This window comes from Geotrypetes seraphini, chromosome 7, assembly GCF_902459505.1.
Source record: "Geotrypetes seraphini chromosome 7, aGeoSer1.1, whole genome shotgun sequence".
NCBI classification, from domain to species: domain Eukaryota; kingdom Metazoa; phylum Chordata; class Amphibia; order Gymnophiona; family Dermophiidae; genus Geotrypetes; species Geotrypetes seraphini.
Window position 1 is genome coordinate 164,931,525 of NC_047090.1, and position 25,964 is coordinate 164,957,488.

A 25,964-nucleotide genomic window follows, 5' to 3' on the forward strand; every position below is an offset into this window, starting at 1 on the left:
GCGAGCGGTCCTGCGGGGGGGGGGGAATCGGACGTCGGGGGGAACTATGTAAAAAAAATTTTGTACAACGCACTCACGCGTATAACGTGCAAGGGTATGCGCGGTACGTAAAAACCACGTATAACGCGCGCGTTATATGCGAGAAAATACGGTATTTCTTCAATGGGACAGGATTTTTAAGAAAAGGGTTAGGGAATTATTTCGTAAATCCTTTATTATAGGTCAGAAATGTATTTTACAACATTGGTTGGAAGAAAGTCCTCCCTCATTTTGGCATTGGAGGGCAGCATTTCATGCTCTTATGATTACAGAAGCTAGGGCGACCTCCCTATCTTATGAAAAACAGAGTAAATTTTGGATGACCTGGGAACCTTATATACAGCAATCATCAGTCAGAGCACGCAGTTTTGTAGTGAACTCATTACATTTGTAATCATAAAGTAAAGCACTATTTATTAGCAATATTTGGAAATGGGATGGGGGAGGGGAGAAGGGGGGAGGGAGTGTTGGGAGGTACTTTATTGTGTTTGTATTGTGGTGATAATTGATTGTTGAGTTTTTTGAATTTATATATGTACAATGGATTAACTGAGTTGAGATGATATTCTTTATAAGATTTTTGTTATGCATATTTTATTTTTAAAACTCAATAAAGATTATTGAACATTAAAATCATAAGTGTTTGAGGCTTGTGCAGTTAAGGCAGAACTTACAAGAATGGGGCAGTAACAAAACTTGCAGAGATGGGACGGGGAATTGAGTTCCTAAAGGGATGGGGACAAATTTGTCCCCGTGTCATTCTCTACACTGCACCACTCTAGAAATCAAAATGTAGTAATCCAAGTAAAAGACAATGAAGCTATTGTGACATCACTGATGAGATTGGCTCTTAGGCATTGGTGGAATGAGGCATTACGATGTCACAATAGCAGCTCTGGGTATAGAGGCTGAAACTTTTCACACTATTTATTTATTCAGTTTTCTATACTGTTCTCCCAAGTAGAGAATGACATGGGGACAAATTTTCCCCATCTCTGCGAGTTCTTTTCCTGCCCCTGCCCCATTCCTGCAAGTTCCGTCCTCATCTGCACAAGCCTCAAACACTTTGTGCATTTAAGGCTGAGCTTACAGGAATGGGACAGGGACACTAACAAAACTCGCAGGGAGGGGGAAATTGAGTTCCTGAGGGGACGGGAACAAATTTGTCCCCGTGTCATTCTCTGTTCAGAGCGAACAGAGTTTCCCTCACAGGCTGTGAGTACCACATGAATATTCCTTTTATAGAGTTTTTACTCCAGACAATTATATCGGCCGCAGTGCCGCTCTCATGTCTGTCCAACGAAAAACACATCTTTACCATTCAACAGAGACCACAGCCACCTTAAGTACAAGCAGCTAAGATTGCCATTCTTAACCAAGAGAGAGAGAGGTGCAAAGGAGGGAGATCCCTACTTAAGAACCAAAGCAAAGAAAATAAACCTTTCAAAGTAGCACAGTAATCAGAATTTTTGGGAATTTTCTTTACATCTACCCTTCACTTCCGCCTCAAGGTCACCAGGTTTGCTTCCCCTGGCTTTAAGTTTTAAAAAAAATTGCTGTATTAGTACAGCAACCAGGTATGAGAGAGAGATTGACAAATCATCTCTGGGCACAAATAAAGTCCTGCAGGGTGGCATAGCAGTATATTAAGTATGATTACCTGCCTCGTCTTCAGCAAAAGAGATAATGTACTGGTAATAGTTATTGATGAGACCTGGGAATACACAAGTCACTCCGGTTCCCATACAAATTTCATTATATTCCCATTCACCGGTTTGACGATTCTCCTCCAATGACATTAAACGTCTGCAACAGGGAACAAAAAAAAGTGATAGGCCTAAGACGTTTCCAACAAATTTCAATCAGTATTACTTTTTATTTTATTTATTCAATTTTCTATACTGTTCTCCCAGGGATGCTCAAAATGGTTTACATGAATTTATTCAGGTACTCAAGCATTTTTTCCATTTCTATCCTGGTGGGCTCAAAATCTATCTAATGTACCTGGGGCAATGGGAGGGATTAAGTGACATGCCCAGGGTCACGAGGGGCAGTGTGGGTTTGAACCCACAACCTCAGGGTGCCGAGGCTGTAGCTTTAACCTCTGCACCACACTCTACCCCACTCTCTTAAGCAGGGCTGCCCACAACAAGGACATTAGAGAACCCAGCATCTGTCAATTTGGAGTGGACAAGTAGCCTAATGGTTACTGTAGCAGACTGTGATCCTGGGGAACTAGGCTCAATTCCCACTGCAATTCCTTGGGACTTTGGGCAAATCACTTAACTCTCCATTGCCCCAGGTACAAAAACTTAGATTGTGAGCAGTGGCATAATAAGGAGGGGGCAGGGGGGGGGAGATCTGCCACGGGGGCTGTCTTGGTGGGGGCGCCAGCTCCCATCCTCCTCTCTGCCCCTTCCCTGCCCCCGACTACTGTACAAGTGCCCCCCTTCCATACCCCGTACCTCTTTAAAGTTCCATACCAGTATGACTGTTCATATGCTCTTACGTGTGCTAAGTATAGGACAGTCAAGCCATTGTAACATCACTGATAAAGGTGGTTCTGAGACACTGTGGAATGAGGCATTATGACATCACAATCTCAGCTCTGGAATGTTGCTCTCATTGGGGTTCCAGAATTTTGCTATTCTTTGAGATGCTGGAATGTTGCTACTCTTTGGGTTTTGGCCAGGTACTAGAAACCTGGATAGGCCACCGTGAGAACGAGCTACTGAGCTTGATGGACCATTGGTTTGACCCAGTAAGGCTATTCTTATGTTCTTATCCCCACCAACAAAAGTATTTCATTTTAAAAGTTTGGTGGGGGAGCAGCAGAGAGAAAAAATACAAACTCACCCAACCTATCCATTGGCCCACTCAAAAACTGACTTCTGGCTATTCCACTAAAGTAGCTCAGGTGAAGAATTTGGCTGGGAATGACTTGGAGGAGTCATTGCCTTTCTCACATTTGCTGAGCCAAAAAATTAATCTTGCTGCTTTATTTTCCAATAACTGGAGTCTCTCATATAACTGAAAAATTATATAAGAGACTAAAGTTATTACAAAATACAGCAGCAAGATTAATTTTGGGGGGCTAGTCAAGTATGAGAAAGCCACTCCATTATTGATTGATTTGCACTGGCTTCCAGTAAGGAAGAGAGTACAAGGCCATATAGAGTTTGATCTTAATTCTAAAGCACTGGTCTATGCATTGAATGTTCCAAAAATATTTGTCTCTGCTAGAAATGAACAGCGCTCCAAATTGAACTTTGCCTCTATTCAGCATATACACTGTATTCATTTGTATAAGTCCACTTTTGCATATCAAGGGGCTAAAATTTGGAATAGTTTGCCATTTTAATTGATAACTGACTCATATTATGTTTTTGGCTAGGCACTGGAAACCTCTCTCTTTGATAATGCTTTTTAATTCTGTTATACTTGCTATTAAGTGCTTTTAATTGTATTTTCCTAGGATGAAGGATAACTGTTTTATAAATCGCATTGAATCTTTACTGAAATTTGTAGAATATATGAAATAGAAACATAGAAACATAGAAATAGACGGCAGATAAGGGCCACGGCCCATCTAGTCTGCCCACCCCAATGACCCTCCCCTACCTTTCTCTGTGAATAGATCCCACGTGTCTATCCCATTTGGCCTTAAAATCAGGCACGCTGCTAGCCTCAATAACCTGAAGTGGAAGACTATTCCAGCGATCAACCACCCTTTCAGTGAAAAAGAATTTCCTGGTGTCCCCGTGCAGTTTCCCGCCCCTGATTTTAAGGGTCAGTCCAGGCCAGACACTGGACAGGAGACCTGTCCTCAGTGCAGAGAGCTTCAGGGACGTTGGTGGGATCAGTGGGATTGGGGGTAAAAGGGTTGCCCGTGGTTTTACCCCACTGCATCTGTGGACTTATAGTTCTGGTTTCTCTAAGACAGGACCGCGTGTTTCATAGGTGCTGTGGAGCAGAACCGGGACGGAAGCAGCTATCCCTTGGTTCTAGAAGAAACTGAGCATTGGATTCATTACTTACAGATATGTTAAAAAGCAGTGTGCCTTGCAGCTCCAGTGCTCCGCACACTTCCTGCTTTTTAAACAGCTTTGCTGCTGCTCGTCATAAACACTATTCTTGGAAATACAAATGTGACATTAATTGTGGCCTGCTGGGTTTTCTGTTCCTCCCACACATACAAACACGAGACCTGGTGCTCAGTCATCACCCAGAGCACTAATGTACATAAAGTCACACATGTGAATCGGCAACGTACCCCCACAAGTGAGGGCTCTCAGGAAAGCCGGTGCTGGTTAGGCCAGGGGCAAAGAGGAAGACTGTGTGAAAGAAGAGAAAGTCTCAACACTGGGCACGGGCTTCACTTACCCACTCATAAAATCACCAAATATGTACAGTCCATTTAAATTTGGAGACTTGCATCCTCGATAGACGTATCCTCCCGTAATAGATTTCCCCATTTTGTGTGGATAAGCAAAAATGGGAAGGACGTCATCTGTTGCAAGGGAAAATAAAACTTTATACAGCTAATTCTTTGGGGCTAGTTAGTACGTAGCATTCTAACAATAAACCCCAACAACAGTAAATCTGATAAACCTATTTTATAGATCCCCAGCAGGCTTTTCAGAGTTTGTAATCATCCATTCTTTGTAAGAGCTGCTATCGTCATTGGATCAAAATTTTACTTTAAACTTTTTTTTTTTTTACTATTGGGTCCTTTTACTAAAGCGCGATAGCCGTTTTAGCGAGTTTTAAAAATTAGCGCACACTAAACGCTAACGCGTGCTAACATGTCCATTATATGCTATGGACAGGTTAGCATTTAGCGCGCGCGCTAATTTTTAGCGCTCGCTGAAACAGCTACCGCACCTTAGTAAAAGGACTAGTATATATATATTTTTTTAAAATTTAAATGTTAATGCATAATTTTTTGCCAATTTTATCAGATCCAATAAAACAGTGAAGGCAGTCCCTTCAATGTCGGGAGTGAGCCCGTTGAGAGCACCGGAAGAGGGCGAGACCGGGGCAGGCTCCCCAGGGCTGGAAATCACCTTAAGCCCCGACTTGAGAGCTCCACCTCCGTGTCCCAGGTCAGCCAGTTCTTCAGGGGTGGAGGAAACCCCGGAGATGGGGGAAGTACTTCCTCGAGAGGCAGCAGAGTCATCACAGGAGACTGAAGAGGCAGTACTCTCTGTTCAGAGAGTAACTACAGAAGAAACCAGGGAAGAACAAGCTACCGGAGGTGAAAGATCCCAGTCAGTACCTATCCAGGGAAACTTTTCTTCTTTTGACGGTGAGCATTTCTACACTCAGCAAAGTTTTCCAATCTTTGAAAAACCAGCACAAGTGACTTTAGATTCATTATGGGACTTGATTACAAATTTTACTAGGACTATTACTCCCAATTTCCAATATATAGAGGGGAAATTGATTCAACACTCTAGAGAGCTGAAAGATTTATCAACGGATATGACTGTTTCAAAAGCCATGACTCAAAAACTTGATCAAGAAATTTCTATGACCAAACAAGTACAGGAGTCCCTAATTAAAGACAATATTAATTTAAGAAGAAAATTAGAGACACTTGAAAATAACTCCCGGAATAATAATTTGAGATTAATTAATTTTCCTAGATTGACTTCGATTACCCCTAGGAAAATGCTTAGGAGATATTTGATAGAAATATTAGAAGTGTCAGAAGAAACCTTACCACCGTTTGCTCAAGTATACTACTTGCCAAATAAAGAAGGGACCCAAACGCAAGTTAAAGTATCAAATCAAGTATTATTGAATGTTTCTGAATTGTTAGAAACTTCAGATAGAGAAACAGCTGTACCTTCCACATTGATTTTGACTGTAGTTCTCGCTACTGATAAAACATGGTTATTGAGACTTTTCTTTAAAAATAGACACAAAGAGTTCCTTGGTTGTAAAATACAAATGTTTCCTGACCTTTCCAGAGAAACTCAAAAGCGACGTAGAGAATTTTTGTTGTTGAAACCTGGAGTCACATCACTTGGAGCAACTTTTTACTTGAGACATCCTTGCAAATGTATTATTTACTACCGTTCATTTAAATATGTTTTCTTTGAATCACAACAATTAACAGCTTTTCTGGCTACGTCTAGACTGGATAAAGAGAAAACAACAGCTCCATAATTGTATATCTGCCTATCTCTCAGTTTTGTCTGCATTCTATTTTTTCTTTTAATAATATTTCTTTGTTCGCTCTAATGAAATCTTGGATCTATATTTGAGGACTTGAGTTGAGTTGGTTAGAAGATTTTCTTGTATTTAGATTCTTTATTGGATTGTATATGATTTATATTGGATATAAGTCACATCCTTACTAACTTACTTTCTGTACAAGTGAATATTTGATATGTCATTTGAAAAATTAATAAAAAAGAATTAAATATAATGTCTACATTTTATAAATAAATAAATAAATATATATATATATAAAAAGAGAGAGAAAACGGAGAAGAAAACATACGCTGTGATATCTTGGAAAAAAGCAAAATAGGGGTAATGGTCTCGCATCTTTTTCAGAAAGCTAGGGCTGCCACTTTGGTGGAAAATGCTATTAAACTTCTAGTATCCCGGTTTTAATCAGTAAATATACTAAGCAGAGTGATGCTACTTGTTGGAAAGGATGTGGTGAAAGAGGTCCATTTTATCATATGTGGTGGGAATGTCAGAGGGTCCAGAAGTTTTGGGAGCATGTTTTTGAGTATGTAAGCAGATTCATTCAGATTCCACTTAAGCGGGACCCTGAAAGGGCATTGTTGGGAGCAAGAATAGAAGGTTTAATACTTTCTCAATCTAAACTTTTGGACTTGGCATTTATAGCTGCCAGATTGACATTAGCTCAGCAACGGCGTATGTTAAATGTACCTACTTTGAAAGATGTGAGGGAACGCTTAGGAATAGTGTGCGAAAAATATAGACTTTCGGCCCTTTTAACTAGTCAATGGGCAAAATTTAATGATATATGGGAGACTTATATTGAATTGGAAAAAGAAGCTTTATGAAGAACTATCTTACTGATATGGTTTTGGAACCAGGTCCCCTGGGAGGGGGGTGGGCGAGATAGGGAATGGGACTGTTTAATTGCAGTATTGATAAGATGTATTACTCTTATTAGCTTATTAAGTTTATGAATTATATTCAATGCTAATTGTGCCTTGCATTGAGATTATTGTATTAAAATTATTAAATAAAGAATTTTTTTAAAAAAGCAAAAAAAATTAGAGCGCTGGAGGAGCCTCAACCCTGAGGAAGAGTAAATGAAGCATGATCGTGGCAGAAAAGGCGCTCCATTAAATAAGTGTGAAATAATAAAATTCGCAGACGACACCAAACTATTTAGTGGAGCTCGGACTAAAGAGGACTGCGAAGAATTGCAAAGAGACTTGAACAAACTAGGGGAATGGGCGATGAGATGGCAGATGAAGTTCAACATTGAGAAATGTAAAGTACTACATGTGGGAAGCAGAAACCCAAGGTACAGCTATACGATGGGAAGGATGTTATTGAAGGAGAGTACCCAAGAAAGGGACTTGGGGGTAATGGTGGACATGACAATGAAGCTGACGGCCGCTAAGAGAGCAAATAGAATGCTAGGTATAATCAAGAAGGGTATTACTACCAGAACGATAGAAGTTTTCCTGCCGTTGTATCGGGCGATGGTGCGTCCGCATCTGGAGTACTGCATCCAATATTGGTCGCCGTACCTTAAGAAGGATATGGCGTTACTCGAGAGGGTTCAGAGGAGAGTGACATGTCTGATAAAAGGTATGGAAAACCTTTCATACGCTGAGAGATTGGAGAAACTGGGACTCTTTTCCCTGGAGAAGAGGAGACTTAGAGGAGATACGATAGAGACTTCCAAGATCATGAAGGGCATAGAGGGACAGATTCTTCAAACTTTCAAAAAATAAAAGAACAAGAAGGCACTCGGAAAAGCTGATAGGGGACTGATTCAAAACGAATGCTAGGAAGTTCTTTTTTACCCAACGTGTGGTGGACACCTGGAATGTGCTTCCAGAGGACATAATAGGGCAGAGTACGGTACTGGGGTTCAAGAAAGGATTCGACAATTTCCTGCTGGAAAAGGGGATAGAGGGGTATAGATAGAGGATTACTGCACAGGTCCTGGACCTGTTGGGCTGCCATGTGTGTGGACTGCTGGGCACGATAGACCTCAGGTCTGACCCAGCGGAGGCATTTCTTATGTTCTTATGTAAGTTTAAAACAGATAAGTTGCTTTGATCATTAAATAGTGGAATTAAAAATATAGTAAAATAAAGTTTAAAGTAAAATTTTGATCCAATGCCAATAGCGGTTCATACGAAGAATGTATGAATACAAACTGAAAAGTCTACTGAAGATCTATAAAATATGTTTATGAGATTTACTGTTGTTGGGGTTTATTCTTGTAAGGGCTTGCCTCTTGTAGCATAACTAGATTATATTAAAATTGTGTGGGACGGGGGAAGGGGCAATTTTCAAACAATCCATATAGCTTGACTATAACTACTTTTAAATGTAAATTACACCCATGGGCGCACAGTCCCCGATTCTATCAAAAGCACCTCCAGTTAGGCACCAACTGATCTATGTCAAACTTTAATATTTTTTAATTGGCACCGATAATGAAAGTACCCTTAAAAACCAATTTTAAAATTATTTTTTAATAATTAGCCAGTAGGCATCTACATCGAGGCGCCTACTAGCAAGTAGGCGTGGCTAGGGGGGCGGGTTTGGGTGGAGTTTGAGCGTAGATTCAGTTAGGTGCTGGTAGGCGCCGGTATTTTAGGCCAAGAAAACCCTGGCTTAATTTACCAGCACCCAAGTAGAAATTGGTATTGCTTTGACCACGGTCGCATCGCACACTTGGTTAGTAATATCAATTTCTACAGGCGCTTGTTATATACCTTTTATTGCGGTTTATCTTAAACCTTATCAACCATGGACCCCTGAAGAAGGCGTGTTCTCCGAAACACGGACCATGTCAGGTCCCTTGGTTTGTAATAAGGTGGTATTATCAACTGTATTAATATCCGGTATAAGATTCATAGACAATTGCACGCAAGACAATCGCGCGTGGACAAAATCGCGCAGACAAGTTAGCGCGAGACAAATGAGCGGAAGACAATTGAGCGTTAAGACAAGTGAGTGCAAAGACAACCGAGTGTGAGATATTTGAGCGCAAGACAATTGAGCGCAAATTATTTTCCGAAATACGTAACCATAGCAACGAAAATGCATTCACGTGACTTATATTGAAAACGCATAGAGTCAAGGGAATCATACTGAACACGCATTGACGTGATCACGTGTAACATGACGTGTTAACGTCCTGTACGTGCGCGTGTCCTTCGATCGGCAAGCGGCCTCTAATGGCGCGCAGAATTGTCATTGCGCTGAGTTATCTTGCGCTAAATTGTCTTGCACTGAGTTGTCGCTGCGCTCAATTGTCTTGCGCGGAGATATCGTGGCGCGCAATTGTCTTTAGCGCAATTGTCTGTGAGCGCCATTGTCTTAGCGCTGATTTTGTCCACGCACGATTGTCTTGCGCGCTTTTGACCTGTCACCCCGGTATAATAAACATTGCCTGCATCTTTGTACATATCAGTCTGCAGTTTGTTTGTTGTTTTCTGCTTGTTGCTTGGTGTACTGCAGAGTTGTTGGACTTTTTTGGTGTTGCCTCTCTCGATACATACCATCATATCAGAATTTTATCATTTCTCTTTATGTTAAAATATGCAATTGCACCATTCCGATAATATTCTGTTGCACCACTAATCAAATGAGATTATACAATTGATGTGATGCCCCATTACAGCTATTACAGGCCTACTGAAAGGCGCACAGAAAGGTGAAATGTTCTTATTCAGGCCCTATATTATTAATAAGTAAACGCTGTATGACGACTTTAATGACACCATCACACGGCAGTCAGCTTCACTGATAAAGCGTTTCCAGCAAACATGAAATACTATCTATTGTAACACCAAAAGCAACCCAGTGCAAAGTTCAGTTAAATTAAAGTTCAATGTGCACTTACCTAGAGAGGAATTGGCACAAAGTTTCTTATCATAACAGCTGAATCCTTCCCTCGCCCTCCAGCCATAATTTTTTCCTCTCTCTACAATGTCGACTTCTTCAAATTTATTCTGTCCTACATCTCCACAGAAGAGGCGTCCTTTCCCCTCCTTTGTTTTGGGGTCACCCCTATCAAATGAGCATCGCCACATGTTCCTCACCCCATAGGCATAGATTTCAGGTCGAGCTTTGGGGTCACTAACAAACGGGTTGTCCGGAGGAATTCTATAAAGAGGACCACGGTTGTTATTGTCCACGTCGATGCGTAGAACTTTGCCTAACAAGGTTGACCTGTGGATATCAAAGGAGAAGAAAACAGCCATTTAGTGATGAGGATATACTTCGCTGCAGAATTAACACACGGAGAGAGCTGCTGGATGATTGGAAGATGGCTGGGCTTAACAGAACAGGACATGAGAGGACAGCGGATAAACATCATAAGGTCCTTCCAGTATGCCCATCTTCCATCTTGTTGCAACATTTAACCCTCTGGCTTCTTTCAACCTACTCAGTTAAAAGGACTATGTAACTATGGGCTTCCCAAGCTTGTCCTGGGGATTCCAGGGCCAGTCAGGTTTTCAGGATATCCACATTGATTAGGCATAACATACATTTCTGGATGTATGGTTTCCACTGCATGCAGATTTATTTCATGCATATTCAGTGTGAAAAATCCTCGGGGTCTCCAGCACAGGTTTGGGTACCTCCAGTTGCATTGTTCTGTAACTTTGATTTAAGTTGCATGGTTAAGTATTCTTTTATAATTTAAGGCAGCAGAGATGGACTAAATGAAAAGGTTCGGGAAGCAGTTAAAACACAAATTAGATTATTAAGAAGGTCACAGAATCGTGAGCCTACTAGGGACAGAGAAAGTACCTGCAAATGTGTACAGCATAGTGTACATCTAGTAGCGCTATAGAAATCAATAGCACTACCGTGTTTCCCCAAAAATAAGACCTATTCCAAAAATAAGCCCTAGCATGATTTTTAAAGATGCTCCTAATATAAGCCCAACCCCCCCAAATAAGCCCTAGTTAAGATCGACCCCCGAAGCCCCTTCTGAATGTCCCCAACACTCCCTGACTCCGTCCCTGACACTAGTGAGGCCCAATTCGCCAGCAGCAGTGCTTACTCCCCCCCATGTGCAGCATCTTTCCTCCCCTCTCACCCATCACCTTTTACAGCATCTTTCTATCCCTCCATCCCATCCCCCTCTGCAGCAGAACCCCACCGACCCTCCCACTGTGAGACTGACATGCCATACTTCCGAGGCTGCATAAACCGCAGCAGAAGCAACACTCTAAATGGGCTGCTTCGTGGCCTTCCCTGCCGGGGCCTTCCCTCTGCCGCATTACTGATGACATCATCAGTAATGCGGCAGAGGGAAGACCCCCAGTTTCACAGTGGGAGGGTCGGTGGGGTTCTGCTGTACAGGGGGATGGGAGGGAGGGATAGATAGAAAGATGCTGCACAGGGGGATGGGTGAGAGGGTCGGTGGGGTTCTGCTGCACAGGGGGATGGGAGGGAGGGATAGAAAAATGCTATACATAGTAACATAGTAGATGATGGCAGATAAAGACCCGAATGGTCCATCCAGTCTGCCCAACCTGATTCAATTGAAATTTTTTCTTCTTAGCTATTTCTGGGCAAGAATCCAAAGCTCTACCCGGTACTGTGCTTGGGTTCCAAATGCCGAAATCTCCATTAAAACCTACTCTAGCCCATCTACACCCTCCCAGCCATTGAAGCCCTCTCCAGCCCATCCTCCCCCAAATGGCCAAATACAGGCACAGTCCGTGCAAGTCTGCCCAGTACTTAGTTCAATATTTAATATTATTATACAAGGGGAGGGGTGAGAGAGAAGGAAAGATTCTGCACATGGAGGGGGAGAAAGGAAAGAAGAAGAATTGGGGTGGAGGAGAGGAAGGGAGAGATGATTGCTGTACATGAAAAAAAATAAGACATCCCCCAAAAATAAGCCCTGATGTGTTTTTTGGACCCAAAATTAATATGACACTGTCTTATTTTTGTGGAAACACGGTAGTAGCAGTAGTAAGTCCCTTTACTCACTCAGATGTATGGTTCATTTGAGAGGTTAATACTCAGAGCTTCTGAAACCTCCTCCTACCCAGTAACTTCCACTAGGACCCCAAGTAGGCACTGCACTGAGGGGTCGATGCACCCCGATCCTCAAAGACCCCAAAGGACCGATAGACCAAACAACCAACTACAGACCCATTGCCTCTATTCCACTCTATGTCAAAATAATAGAAGGACTAGTTGCCAAATTCCTCTCCAATTACCTAGAAAATTAAAACATACTCCATCCCACGCAATCCGGCTTCAGAAACAACTTCAGCACAGAAACACTACTAGGATCTTTCCTGGACACAGCCAGACAACACCTCAGCTCAGGAAAAAAAAATGATGCTCATACAACTAGGCCTGACCACTGCATTCAACTTGGTGGACCATAACATACTACTACAAATCCTAGATACAATAGGTATCACAGATAAAGTATACTCATGGTTTGAAGGATTCCTTAAATCAAGAACCTATAGAGTAAAATCAGAAAAAGAAAAATTTGAACCTTGGTCAAAACCCTGCGGAGTTCCCCAAGGATCCCTTCTATCACTGACTCTATTCAACCTCTATACAGCCTCCCTCAGCTCACACCTGGACAAACAAGGCATAACCTCCTACAGCTATGCAGATGATATTACCATTCTCATACCCTTCGATCAACCAAAACTCTCCATGACAAACACAATACACCAAACACTAAAATCAGTAGCAACCTGGATGAAAGATCACAAACTGAAATTGAACCCAGATAAAACTAAATTCATCCTCCTAGAAAACAACAAAATACCAACCACAACCAACATTGAAATCAACGCAATCAACTACCCCATTCAAGCCACCCTTAAAGTACTAGGAATAACAATCGACAGATGCTGCATCATGCAACCTCAAATCAATAAAACAATACAAAAATCATTCTCAGTCATGAGAAACTTAAGACAAATTTGGAAATTCTTCGAAAAAACTCAATTACAGCTCATAGTTCAGTCCCTAATACTAGGCCTACTTTGACTACTGTAACATCCTCTATCTCCCTTGCCCTTCAACTATAACAAAACAACTACAAACTATCCAAAACACAGCACTAAGACTCATCTACTCATTGAAGAAACATGACCACATTACAGAAGCATATCTCAAATCACATTGGCTTCCAATACCAGCAAGAATACAATTTAAATTCTACTGTCTACTATTTAAGACTTTATACGGAGACAGTCCAATCTACCTGAATAACCGCCTCATCCACAACACCTCAACCAGACATAGGAAAACTCACACCCCTTTCTCATACCCCCCCAAATAAGGAGGTCAAACGGAAAAAACTATATGATGGCTTCCTGGCCCCTTAAGCAGCCAAACTAGACAACCAAATCGCCAATCTACTGACGACATCTCTCAACTACAAGACTTTTAGAAAAGAAATAAAGACCATACTCTTCAAGAAAGCCCTGAAAAAATAAATAACACCGCAAGTTTCAATCACCACCTCTCACTAAAGCCAACTACTCAAACAAATAACCATACACATTTCTTACTCTCTTTGAAAATGTCCAAACTTTTTTTTTTTTTCTCTGGTAAGTTCTTGTTGTAATACATCCTTGATAATTCTTTTGTGATCCACCTTGAACTGCAAGGTAATGGCGGAATAGAAATCCCTAATGTAAAGTGTCCTCAGCTTTGCGCATCAGTTAGCCTGACTACAGCGCACAATTTTGTGGGTGCCATATGTAAAAATGAGCTTTGCACACGAGCTGCCTGCTAGAAACTCCCCAACCCTGAGCTGTCCTGTCTGTCCAAATTAGATTATAAGCTCTTCTGAGCAGGGACCATCTATTGAATGTTAAATGTTCAGCGCTGCGTATACCTTTCAGCACTATAGAAATGATAAATAGTAGTAGTATTAGTAGCTAAGAACGTGCCAAGTCCAGCACACGCACCGAGCATTTAAATCCATGGTATGAGGCTATTGGCTATTCAGCACAGATGCAGAGAAGAGCACAGAAGAGCAAAAGGCTGAGCAAAACGCCAGGTCTGAAGAGATGCAAAAGTTACTTTGGAACTTCTGCAATCCTCTTACAGGGGACTTCAGGACTGTTTCTTCCCTTTACGGTGAGAATAACGATCCACAGAGGGAAAACATGTGGCATAGAAAAGGAAAATCTCTCTGCTTAATGTGAAAGCAGCTGAGCGACACGAAAGGAGGGGTCACGGCGAATAAGGCCAAAGCAGGAGCATTCTTAAGACCTGTGAAGCTGTCGTGATTCTTTTTTTTAGAAACAAAGACTGTTATTTACATGTGGAAAGGCAGACCACTGTGAAATACCAGCATGAGACTGACTGTTGGGCGATTGTACTACTGGCTAAGAGGGTAATTTTTTAAGAAAAAGTTGCCTAGATTGACTTGATAGATTCAAGATAAGCCTAAAGACTTTCTTATTTCGAGATGCTTTCATCTGCTCTTATAGCATTTCTTTCCTACTCAACCAACCGCTTCTATGAAGCGATCCCACCCTAAATGTTTTATCCTTTCCCTCCATCTTTCTTTCAATCTTCATTTCTTTTTTTTTTCTTTTTCTCTTCTTCTCCTAATTATGTAACTTTACCCCTCCCTTCCCCTTTTACCATCACTTTCAAGTTCATCCAGTTCATGTCCTTAATGTACACTTTTATTAACTCCTTTTATAAATATAATCTTTTATCTCTATTTTTAACATTTTACTGTAAACCGGCTAGATACCAGTTGATGGTCGGTATATTAAAAGTTAATAAACTTGAAACTTATGGACTTTATTTTAGGAAATTATCCAAACCTTTTGTAAACCCTGCTAACTGTTTTCAACACATTCTTCAACAACAAATTCCAGAGTTTAATTACACTAGTGAAGAAATATTTTCCAAGTTTCCAAGTTTATTAAGTATTTGATTAATCGCTTATTCCGCATTCTAAGCGACATTCTAAGCGACATGTGGTTTATTTTAAATCTACCACATTGCATACCCCTTAGTCCTAGTATTTTTGGAAAGAGTAAACAAGCGATTCACATCTACCCGTTCCGCTCCACACAGTATTTTATAGGCCTCTATCATATCTCCCCTGAGCCATCTCTTCTCCAGGCTGAAGAGCCCTAGACACTTTAGCCTTTCCTCATAGGGAAGTCATCCCATCCTTTTTATCACCTTCCTCTGTACTAGAGAAGGGCACGGCAATAAAATTTATCACCCTTCCCGTCCCCACGGATAACCAAGGGAAACGATCCTGCGTTATTCTTTAGTGTCTATCCCAACCTCAGTCCTTCTACACCAGCATTCTTCAATGCAAAGTTTGAGGTTCAGTGGCTCTGCCCATTCATACTCTGGTTCTTCCCTCTCTCCTTAAAGAATGACATGGAGATGGTTTCCCGCGGTTATCTGCGGGGACAGGCACGGTGATGAATTTTGTCACAGTGCCATTCTCTACTCTGTACCTTTTCTAATTCAGCTATATATTTTCTTTTTAGATACGGTGACCAGAATTGCATACAATATTCGAGATGTGGCCGTACCATAGAACGAAACAAGGCCATTATAACATTTACAACTTTATTTTCCATTCCTTTCCTGATAATTCCTAACATTCTATTTGCTTCCTTAGCTGCCGCCACCGCACATTGAGCTGAGGGTTTCAACATATCCTCAACAATGGCACCTAGATCATTTTTCCTGGGCAGTAACTTCGACCATGGAACCCTGATTTACGTAGCTATAGTTTGGGTTCCTCTTTCCCACATGTACCACTTTGCCCTTGCTCACATTAAACATCATCAGCCATATTGATGCCCAGTTTCCCAATCTCACAAAGTCCTCTTGCAATTTTTCACAATCCTCTTGCGATTTAACAACTTTGAACTACTTTGTCTCATCAGCAAATTTAATTATATCTAGATCATTGATAAGCAGCGGTCCCAGGACCCATCATCATTAAGATCAAAACCTAATAATCGCATGACTTCCTCACTGGTGCTGTAACTTGATAATTGTTATTATAGTAGGAAAAAGCCTCAGGGCACGGCTTGGAACTCAACTGCCCTCACAAGCCTTAAACAAGCCTCATCGGCATAAAAAGCCTCCTGGAAATAAACATAAACCAATCAATGCTAAATGGCATTCAAATGTAAGGCTCAAACCATGAAAATGAAATCACACTTAACTTTTCCAGTGACTAGACACTTTGGTGCTGTTGGATTATAGAAACACAATTAAGTGCACCAAAATTTTTCACATCTTAATTGCCCAACGAAGTTACCTCTCCAGACAGAATGTGAATAACATACATGTTTTGGGCATTTCCAAACTTCCCGAATGGGTCACCTGCCATTCCTCCGTCCCCAGTGAATATATAAAGATATCCATCATCTCCAAAGAGCAGCTCTCCTCCATTGTGATTGGATGCAGGTTCATCTATCTCCATTATTATCCTGTTCAAAAATTAGGAAGAAAGGCGTAGTGAATGAGAAGCTATATGTGAAGTATAGGATGACCACATTTCAGTTTCAAATTCAGCACCAAAACTCTCTGCTTCCCCCCCCCTCCCCCAGAAGTCACCCCAACCTCCCCTCCCACCCCCTGAAGAGGGCTGGCTTGGCAACCCCTCTACCCTCCCAAGACCTACCTTAGATAGCTGGTAGTCTAATGGCTTTCTCTGAGCAAGAGCAATCACCAGTCATTCAAGTTCCTCAGCCAAAATTAGTGTCAGAACTTCCCACAGCAGCTACGGGAGATCCCAGAGGCCATTTTGGGAGTCTGATGCGAACAATTTTACCAACTACTGAGTTAATATAATTGCTCAAGCCTAAAGTTAGGTGTGTAAATACATAATGGCCGTTGCGTACACTACTGCCATTATAGAATTCAGGCTTAGCGCGCTTGTTACAGGTGCCTAGATTTAGGCAATATTTATTGAATTACCCTCTATGTGACAACAGACATAGTAGGCAATTCTATAATGGGGTGCATAAGCGTTCTTATAGAATGCTAGTGTAATTTGGCATTTACATGCCAACATTTAGGTGCAATCACTTTAGAGGCAAATCAAATTTCGTTTTCCGTGTCAAAAAACCAGCCTGAAATACATATTTGTCCACGTTTTGGCTGCAACTTCTTAGAAGCCGTAGTGGTCTAGTGGCCTCTTTGGGGAAGGAGTAATCCCCAGTCACTTCTGCCCATGCCGGCTCTGTAATTAAAATGACTGCTGGAGGTCATGGCAGCCAGTTGGAGTTTGGAGTTTGCATAGGCAGGAGCAACTAGGTATCACTCCTGCCCATGCCGGTTGCAACCTCGCAAGACTGCCTTGGGAGGCCCCAGAAGCTACTCTGAATATTGAGCTGGCATAGGCAGGAGCGAATGAGGATCAATCCTGCCAAGAGACCATTAGACGTGCAGAGAACGTCTACAGGTGGTGACAGCAGCTTTTGGAGGGGAAGGGGGAGCCAGAGGGCCATGCAACCCACTTTTGGTCAAGAGGGCCGTGCCACCTGGCTTTAGACTCAATTGAAACTGTGCGATGAATTTCAACTACAGGTTCGGCTTCATTCACCCCCTAGCCCACTTATGCCATAGCAAAAGCAGGCTTAAGAGACTGCATGTAAAAGCAGCACTTTAGCATGTAATTTAAAATATTCTTTAAGTTACACACATAAATGTTGGACATGCCCATGGTCCACCCATGCTCCTTCCTCTTGTACCTTACATGCTATGACAGAAACATAGAAGCATGATGGCAGATAAAGGCCAAATGGCCCATCTAGTCTGCTCATCCACAGTAACCATTATCTCTTCCTCTCCCTATTGGCTAAGGCCCTTAGCATTTGCATCTCCTCTTCCTATAGGCTAAGGCTCTTTACACTTGCATTGTGATGTCATAGAACTTTAGTAACATTGAAACATAGAAACATGATGGCAGATAAAGGCCAAATGGCCCATCTAGTCTTCCCATCTGTAGTAACCAGTGCCTATCCCAGGCCCTCTTGAATTCAGACACAGTCTCTGTCTCCACCGCCTCTTCCGGGAGATTGTTCCACTCATCTACCACCCTTTCTGTAAAAAAAGTATTTCCTTAGATTACTCCGGAGCCTATCACCTCTTAACTTCATCCTACGCCCTCTCATTCCAGAGCTTCCTTTCAAATGAAAGAGACTCGATTCATGCGCATTTACATTACGTAGGTATTTAAACGTCTCTTATCATATCTCCCCTCTCCCGCCTTTCCTCCAAAGTATACAGATTGAGATCTTTAAGTATGTCCCCATACGCCTCATAACGTTGTGTACATAATTTATAGAATACTGCTGAAAATACAACTAGCACTTATGCACCTAAGTGTAGCAATCTCACACATCACTGCTGGTATGCTTTAACTTACCTGCACAAAGGTTTAGGCGACCTGTTCTAGATTGAGAGGGACCGTGCGTAGCTACCTAATTTATTGCCTTAAGTTGCACATTTCATGAGACGTATGCAGGGCAAGACTGTAAACCTAGGCTCTAACATTTTTGTCACACGTTTTTAATACTTGCATTTATCTACATGTGCACACTAGAGAGTTGCGCGGGGACAGAAATCCCACCCATCACCGCCCGTCCCCGCCAGGATCCTCTCCATCCCCACCCATCCCCGCAAGGAATTACCTCCATCCCCGCCCGTCCCCATAAAAAGCAGCAATTACTTCTGACAGGATCATCAATTCCAGTTTCTTTTGTGTTTGCGCTGCTGTTTTCTTTGTGGAATCTCTTTGATGGAACCCTTTTTTTGCTTTCTGTTCAAATAATTAATTTATAAACCCCCTCTTTTACTAAGGCTGACGAGTCCATTATATTCTATGGACGAACCCTGCTTCCAAAGCCTTCCATCCCCATGGGAGTCCCGTTGGCTAGAGGAGGGTCCCCGTGGGAGTCCCGTGGGTTAGGGGGGGATTCCCACGATCCCCGTTCCCATGCAGACCTCTAGTGCACACTTTTCAATAAAAATGCAAGCATGCCATCTAAGTGCTACACTGCAAATACCCACTTAACTTACATAGCATGTATTTGCAAGGGGGCGTATACAGGGGCGGGGCATGGGAGGGGCACAGGTGGAGCTCCACTTATGTGTGTGGCTTAGAGAATACTGTCAGTGGCATGCTAGAGACACTGCATTAAAAGGAGAAGTATAAAAGAAACACGTGCTGTCGTTGAGTTTTCATTTTTGAACAATAAGAGAAAGAAACACAGCAGTAAGCGAACAAGCTACATTTAAAAAGGAGGCAATTAGATGAGCCAAAGCTGGACATTCACACATTTTGTGTATGGATGTAAATAGCTTTGAAGGCCCTCTTGCCATCCTGCATTTGAACCCAAATCATCAGTAAGGTGTGTGGTTACTGTGGTTGTTTCCAGTTTGCCTCACTCTTCTGCATCCTTTTTAGTGTCTAGGCCAATGGTTCCCAACCCTGTCCTGGAGGACCACCAGGCCAGTCGGGTTTTCAGGACAGCCCTAATGAATATGCATGGAGCAGATTTGCATGCCTGGCACCTCCATTATGTGCAGATCTCTCTCATGCATATTCATTAGGGCTATCCTGAAAACCTGACTGGCCTTGGCCTGGTGGTCCTCCAGGACAGGGTTGAGAACCACTGGTCTAGGCCTCTCTCCCAGCACTCTGACATTGTCGACCCAGCCTCACCAACGAGCCAGACTGTCGAGCACTGCTGCGTTCACAGTCCCTCCTCTCCTAGCTTAACTCTGCCTCAGATGCGCCGCTCTACAGCTCCCCACTAGAGCCTAGCGCTGCATCCAAGTCAAACGAAAGCCCAACTGGAAAAAAATGAGACGCCAACGAGCAGAAAAAAAGCAAACAAACTGATCACTACCCTTTTCTATCTATATATAGCAAAATAAATCTCAATTTGAGTTGAACCTTTCAAATTCTACTCTGAGAAGTTAAATGTGGCTGTCTTCTGTGTACGTGTACTTGTAACTCGTGTTGACTTTATGTTATGTATGTTAACCTGTAACCCATTCTGTTAGAACAGGATAGAAAACAAATTAAATAAATAAATAAGTGATTATGCCCAAATGTCAGGCTTGTTGATACCTGGTTAGGCTACTATTCTATTAACGGTACATAGGTGTCTATGTTCCTTTATAGGATAAACTCCCAGGTGTGCTTTCCAGATGCCTAACTCTAGGAACCCGGGGCCTGAGTCTATAAAAGGCACCTTACTCGTAGGTGCTATTAGGCGCGGCTTTCGATCATCCGCTAGGCGCCATTTATAGAATCACGCCTAGTGACACCTTTGCCCACTGGTCCTCCAGTCGACTGTACTTTCAAGTCTGTGTTACTGGGTGTCCCGTCCACTGTACTTAAAGCATTAGAAGTCGCACAGAATTCTGTTATCCATACATTATTTAGACCAGGGGTGTCCAACCTTTTGGCTTCCCTGGGCCACATTGGCCGAAAAAAATGTTTCTGTGGCCGCGCAAATGCTGCAGCAAGACAGAGGAGGGAGCCGGCAAGATGGTAAACACCCGGGGGCAGCAGAGGGAAACACTGCATCGCCCTCGACCGGGGGCCGCAGGTTGGACACCCCTGATTTAGACTATCAAGATGTGATCATGTGATCAGAAGTTTACATCAAGTTGCACTGGCTCAAGGTAGGGTATAGAGCAGGGGGTCTCAAAGTCCCTCGAGGGCCTCAATCCAGTCGGGTTTTCAGGATTTCCCCCATGAATGTGCATGATATCTGGGTGCATGCACGGCTTTCAATGCATATTCATGGGGGAAATCCTGAAAACCCGACTGGATTGTGGCCCTCGAGGAGGGACTTTGAGATCCCTGGTCTAGAGTAAGGTATAAATTGCTGCTGCTAATTTAGGGGTCCTTTTACGAAGGCATGTTAGCCGTTATAGAGCGCTAAACGCTAACACATCCATATTTAGCGTGCACTAAAACAGCTAACGCGCCTTCGTAAAAGGACCCCCCTTATTTAGCAATACATAAATTGTCACCACGATACATGTCAGAGGCAACTGCCTATCATGTTGCGTTCCCAAAGTTACGTTCTGCTGGCAACGGTGATCTAGTTATACCGTCTAGAAGGGAGTTGCGGTTGCGAACCCTGAGGGCCGCGACTTTTTCATGCGCAGGTCCAGCAGAGTGGAATAAATTCCCGGCCTACATACGGCAGCAAGGGAGTTTGAGTATGTTCAAACGTTTATTAAAAATGAAATATGAGTGTTACGAGACAGGAAATTGTATTTTCTGAACTTGAATGTACAATAGACATAGAGAGACTAGAGGTGGGGGGAGTAAGTATTTTATACGAGGATGGGACGATTTGTTTTTGCTGTGTATGTTGATGCAGGACTAGTTTGTTTACATAAGATTGTGTTTGTATGTATATGTATTTGTAATGTGTGTATTTTGTTATGTATGTGTTCTTGGAACCCACTTTGTATAAGCGGGATATAAATAAAAACCAAAAACCATATGCATTCTTAGGTCCCAGTACGTGTTAAACCTTAGGCGCACTGCTCTTTAGGCCACGGTTTTCTTGGCCTAAATGAGTACGAAAAAGTGAAACCACACCCAAAATCCACACCTAACCATGCCTACCTCTTTGTAGACGTCTAGCTCGAAGTGATAGGCGTCAACCAGCTAACTAATATTTCTTAATGATTTTTAATTGTACTTTCAATTATCAGGGCTGATTAAGCCAGTTAAAAAAATCAAGTTAGGCTCTTAGATCGGCAAGGTGTGCCTACCTAGGCGCCTAAGTTCTGGTGCCATTTATAGACTCTGGGTCCCTGTTAATAACCATTTAAAAATTAAATAAAACATATGTTTGAAAAAATTGGGAATTAATGCACCAGTACCTTTCAGAAGCATGATCCACCACGTTCACATCAGTGGATGAAACCTTGAACTCGCTGATTCTAATTTTCTCATCAAATCCATCTTCCACCGAATAATAGATGTATAATTTGCCGTTATATTTGAACTTAGGATGGAAAACAATCCCTAGAAAACCTCTCTCGTCTCCTTCCCAGGGCGAAGTGAGGACCACATCGGATATGTTCATAAATGGTTGTTCCAGCCGGGCTCGGTTGGGGAGGTAGGCCCAAACCAAGCCCACTTGCTCCGCAACAAAAAACCTGTGGGTGCCATCGTTCGCATGCACCATAGCCACAGGATTCTGCAGGCCGTTCGCTACTTCTACCAGGCACACTTGCAGACACCCTTCCGAGTCAGCAGTCATTAAACCAAGGTTTTGGTTAAGATTAGTATTTGAGAGTAGCCGAGGAAAACAGTAGTCTATATCGTCAAGTGCCAAATAATGGCAGAACTTTCCCATGTGATTTTCCAATGCTATCAGTTGTTTGTCTCCGGAAATATAGCCAAATATAGCTCTGCATTTCTGCCACACATCTATGCAGTAATCTTCACAAAGCCCTGCAATGGTCCGAACGGGAGTCGAAGAATCTTCAGCGTCGTACAAGTGAGCGGCATAAGGAGAACATTCCTAACACAAAGAGAAGGGCACATCTATAAATATGCAAATGCATCCGAACGAGGTTATGGTTCTCAAGATGCAATACCTGTGAATGCAAAACATCTAACTGAAGTCAGCAAAATCCTGAGTGGTGTAGAACGGGTACGAGCGCATTGATTTTTTTTACTCCATCAGAAATTACAAAGACTAGGGGACACTCAATGAAGTGACAGGGAAATACTTTTAAAACCAATAGGAGGAGATATTTTTTCACTCAAAGAATAGTTAAGCTCTGGAACCCATTGCCAGAGGATATGGTAACAGTGGTTAACGTATACTAGATGGGTTTAAAAAAGGTTTGGACAAGTTCCTGGAGGAAAAGTCCACAGTCTGCTATTCAGATGAACCTTTGGTTTTACCTAGTATAGCTATTCTTATGATTTTATGAAGTATGAAGTAGGGTTACCAGACCTCTGGGAAAACCCAGACATGTCCTCTTTTTACAGGACTGTCCGAGTGCCTGGAGGGATTTCCAAAACCCAGCAGTTTGTCCAGATTTTGGAAGTCCCCCGAGCTTGGGGCCCCACCTGGAAGCCCTCTGCTCATGCGCACATGTCAATGTGATGATATATGCCCTTGCATTTACATGACATCATTGTGTTGATGTTTGTGCATGCACAGAGGCCGTAAAGACCTGGGGGAAGGAGACAGGAGGTTTGGCTGGGGGTGGGGCGGGGCCAGTTCTCTTTTATTAAAGAGGAAATCTGGCACCTCTATTATGACAACAGTCCAAAGCAAACAAGCTATCTTGCCATGTATAACTCCAAATGCAAAGAACTAAACTTTGATATATAGACACTGGGGATATCTCAGAACGCTATTCTGAAAGATATCAGCTTAGCAGCACTCCTCACTGAGTTCACCCTGTGTATATCAAACCTAATATTTTTTTATTTTTGTATTTTATAGTTCAACTCATAACTTGTCATGAAAATTTTTTTTAAACATATTAAATTTATAAATATTTTTTCATCTTTTTTGCTTATAAAAACTTCATCTTATTATTAAAGCATTCCATTTTCAAAAATTCACTAATGGATAATGCACTTATCTTCTATATATCAACTGTGTGGCCGCACTGTTCCCCACATGGCAAGATAGCTTGTTTGCTTTGGACTGTTATTGAAAACTTGACACAAAGCCATTGATTTCTACTTCTATTAAGAAGCACACAAGTTCAGGAAATCTCAATCATTGAAAGTGTTGTAGCAAAACAAACTATAGAATCCTTTACCTTGGCTCTCTGTAGGCCAATATTATTTTTTTTCAAGCCCTGATAATTTTGAATGGGGAGGCAAAAGGCTAGGGATCCAAAATTTAATTGGGTGGGGCCAGGGAACAGTAGGGTACCTACTGGTCTTGTACCTGCCTCCCAGGCACCCCTGTCAGAGAGAGGACAAAAAGCAAAGGGCAATGGAAAATTAGAAATAAGAGCTGCAGGAACAAGCGAGAGCAGAGTGCAATGCGCGAGGCGACAGGAGAGAAGCGCGTGCAGGGCGGGGCGGCGGCTCACCTGGCACAGGATGTCCTGCACGTGCGAGGTGCAGGTCTCGTGACTCTGCCTGTCGAGACGCTCGAGGACGCTGTAGTAGCGCGCGCGAAGCTCGCGGTCCCGGGTGGCGTCGCAGCAGCCAAAGTCTTTGTATTGGACGCAGAAGTGGAGCTCGCTGGGTGGCCGGAAGGGCGGCTTGAAGTCCAGGCACTGCGGGTGCGAGGCGACGCGGTCCGGCCGGAAGAGCAGCAAGAGGAGGAGGGCGAGCGTGAGCGGAGCCGGCCCAGCCCCTCTGTGGCCCGCCATGAGGGCAGCGGGAGGCTCGTGGAGCTGCCGGCCAAGGCTGCCTTCGACGAGGGGACGGCTCGGTCCTTTCCGGCCCCTTTTCGGGGCCCAGGCCGCATCTAATTTGTGCTGGATCAGAGTCCAGCACAAAAACGAAGGGGTGGGAATTACTCAGTCGGTTGCAGACATGCAAATTTCTTCTCCGCTCGAGCCAACTCGTCTCTAAATTCTGTAGGCCCAAGGTCCGACTCTGAATCTGTGGAAATAGCTACCCCTCCCCCCAGTGTTTGAAAGTTCAAGATGAAATTTCCAAACTTTCTCTCTTACTGATGTGAACAGATGCTTTGAAGATGGATGAGACCTGCATATTCTACTTGTTTTCCCATCAGTGCTTTTTCTTCCTATACCTACAGATCTGGCTCCTCCTCAGGTTTTGCCAGATACTTTTTTTTCTAAATCCCGCCCGTTTACCTTGAAAAGTGGCCCAATGTATTTCTTCATATCCTCTGCCAAATTTATAAAGATAAACTCTCAAATATGCTGGCACTTAAGAAACTTTGTCATACATCTTTCTGAAATCAGATTGTCATGAACTTGTAACTGTACTGCAGTCAGGGGATCTAACCTAGAGAATGACACGGTGACAAAATTCATCACCGTTCCCGTCCCCGCGGATAACCGCGGGAAATAATCCCATGTCATTTTCTAGTGTCTATTTCAACCTCGGTCCTTCTACACCAGCATTCTTCAAAGCAAAGCTTGCGGGGCAGTGGCTGTGCTTATGTGAGCCAAGGATAATGAAGCCATTGTGACATCACTGATGTGATTGGTTCTTAGGCACTGGTGGAATGAGGCATTATGACATCACAATATCTGCTCTGGATACCAGAGACTGTCATTCTGTAGTGTCTGTTTCAACCTCAGTCCTTCTACACCAGCATTCTTCAAAGCAAAGCTTGCGGGTCAGTGGTTGTGGCCATTCATACTCTGATTCTTCCCTCTCTCCTTAAAGAATGACATGAAGGTGGTTATCCGCGGGGACGGGAATGGTGATGAATTTTGTCACCGTGTCATTCTCTAATCTATCCCAAAGATAAATAATGGTTGGAAGACCCCATCGGGCATTACCGATTTTAGATTCTCAATCGTTCCCCCACTTTCCCTAATGTTTCTAGTTACTCTCAACTAAATGTACACATAAAAGTTACAACATTAGACATTGGGCAAATAAAGGGATTAAATTTATTGCTCAGCTTTTAGATGAGTCTGGGAGATTACGTAGATTTCCACAACTTGCCTTAATTGTTGGAAGTGGTCCAGGGGCATTGTATGGATATATGCAAGTACAACATTATGTAAGTCAAATC

At 42.7% G+C, this 25,964-nt stretch overlaps 1 protein-coding gene across 2 annotated transcripts in view; it reads right to left on the reverse strand.

Annotated features, from left to right (window-relative positions):
• HHIPL1 (HHIP like 1) overlaps positions 1-25,964 on the reverse strand; it is a 57,395-nt gene that overhangs the window by 9,834 nt on the left and 21,597 nt on the right. Inside the window, exons 1-6 of one of the 2 annotated variants that reach the window (XM_033952843.1) lie at positions 24,334-25,017; positions 22,144-22,790; positions 16,566-16,709; positions 10,127-10,455; positions 4,423-4,549; positions 1,700-1,845 (exon numbers count right to left, since the gene is read on the reverse strand). In XM_033952843.1, coding sequence (XP_033808734.1) covers positions 1,700-1,845; positions 4,423-4,549; positions 10,127-10,455; positions 16,566-16,709; positions 22,144-22,790; positions 24,334-24,618 — 1,678 coding nt within the window. In that variant the 5' untranslated portion in view covers positions 24,619-25,017. Of the gene's footprint in view, positions 1-1,699; positions 1,846-4,422; positions 4,550-10,126; positions 10,456-16,565; positions 16,710-22,143; positions 22,791-24,333; positions 25,018-25,964 lie in introns of those variants that run through there. The other variant, XM_033952844.1, reaches the window with a different exon arrangement.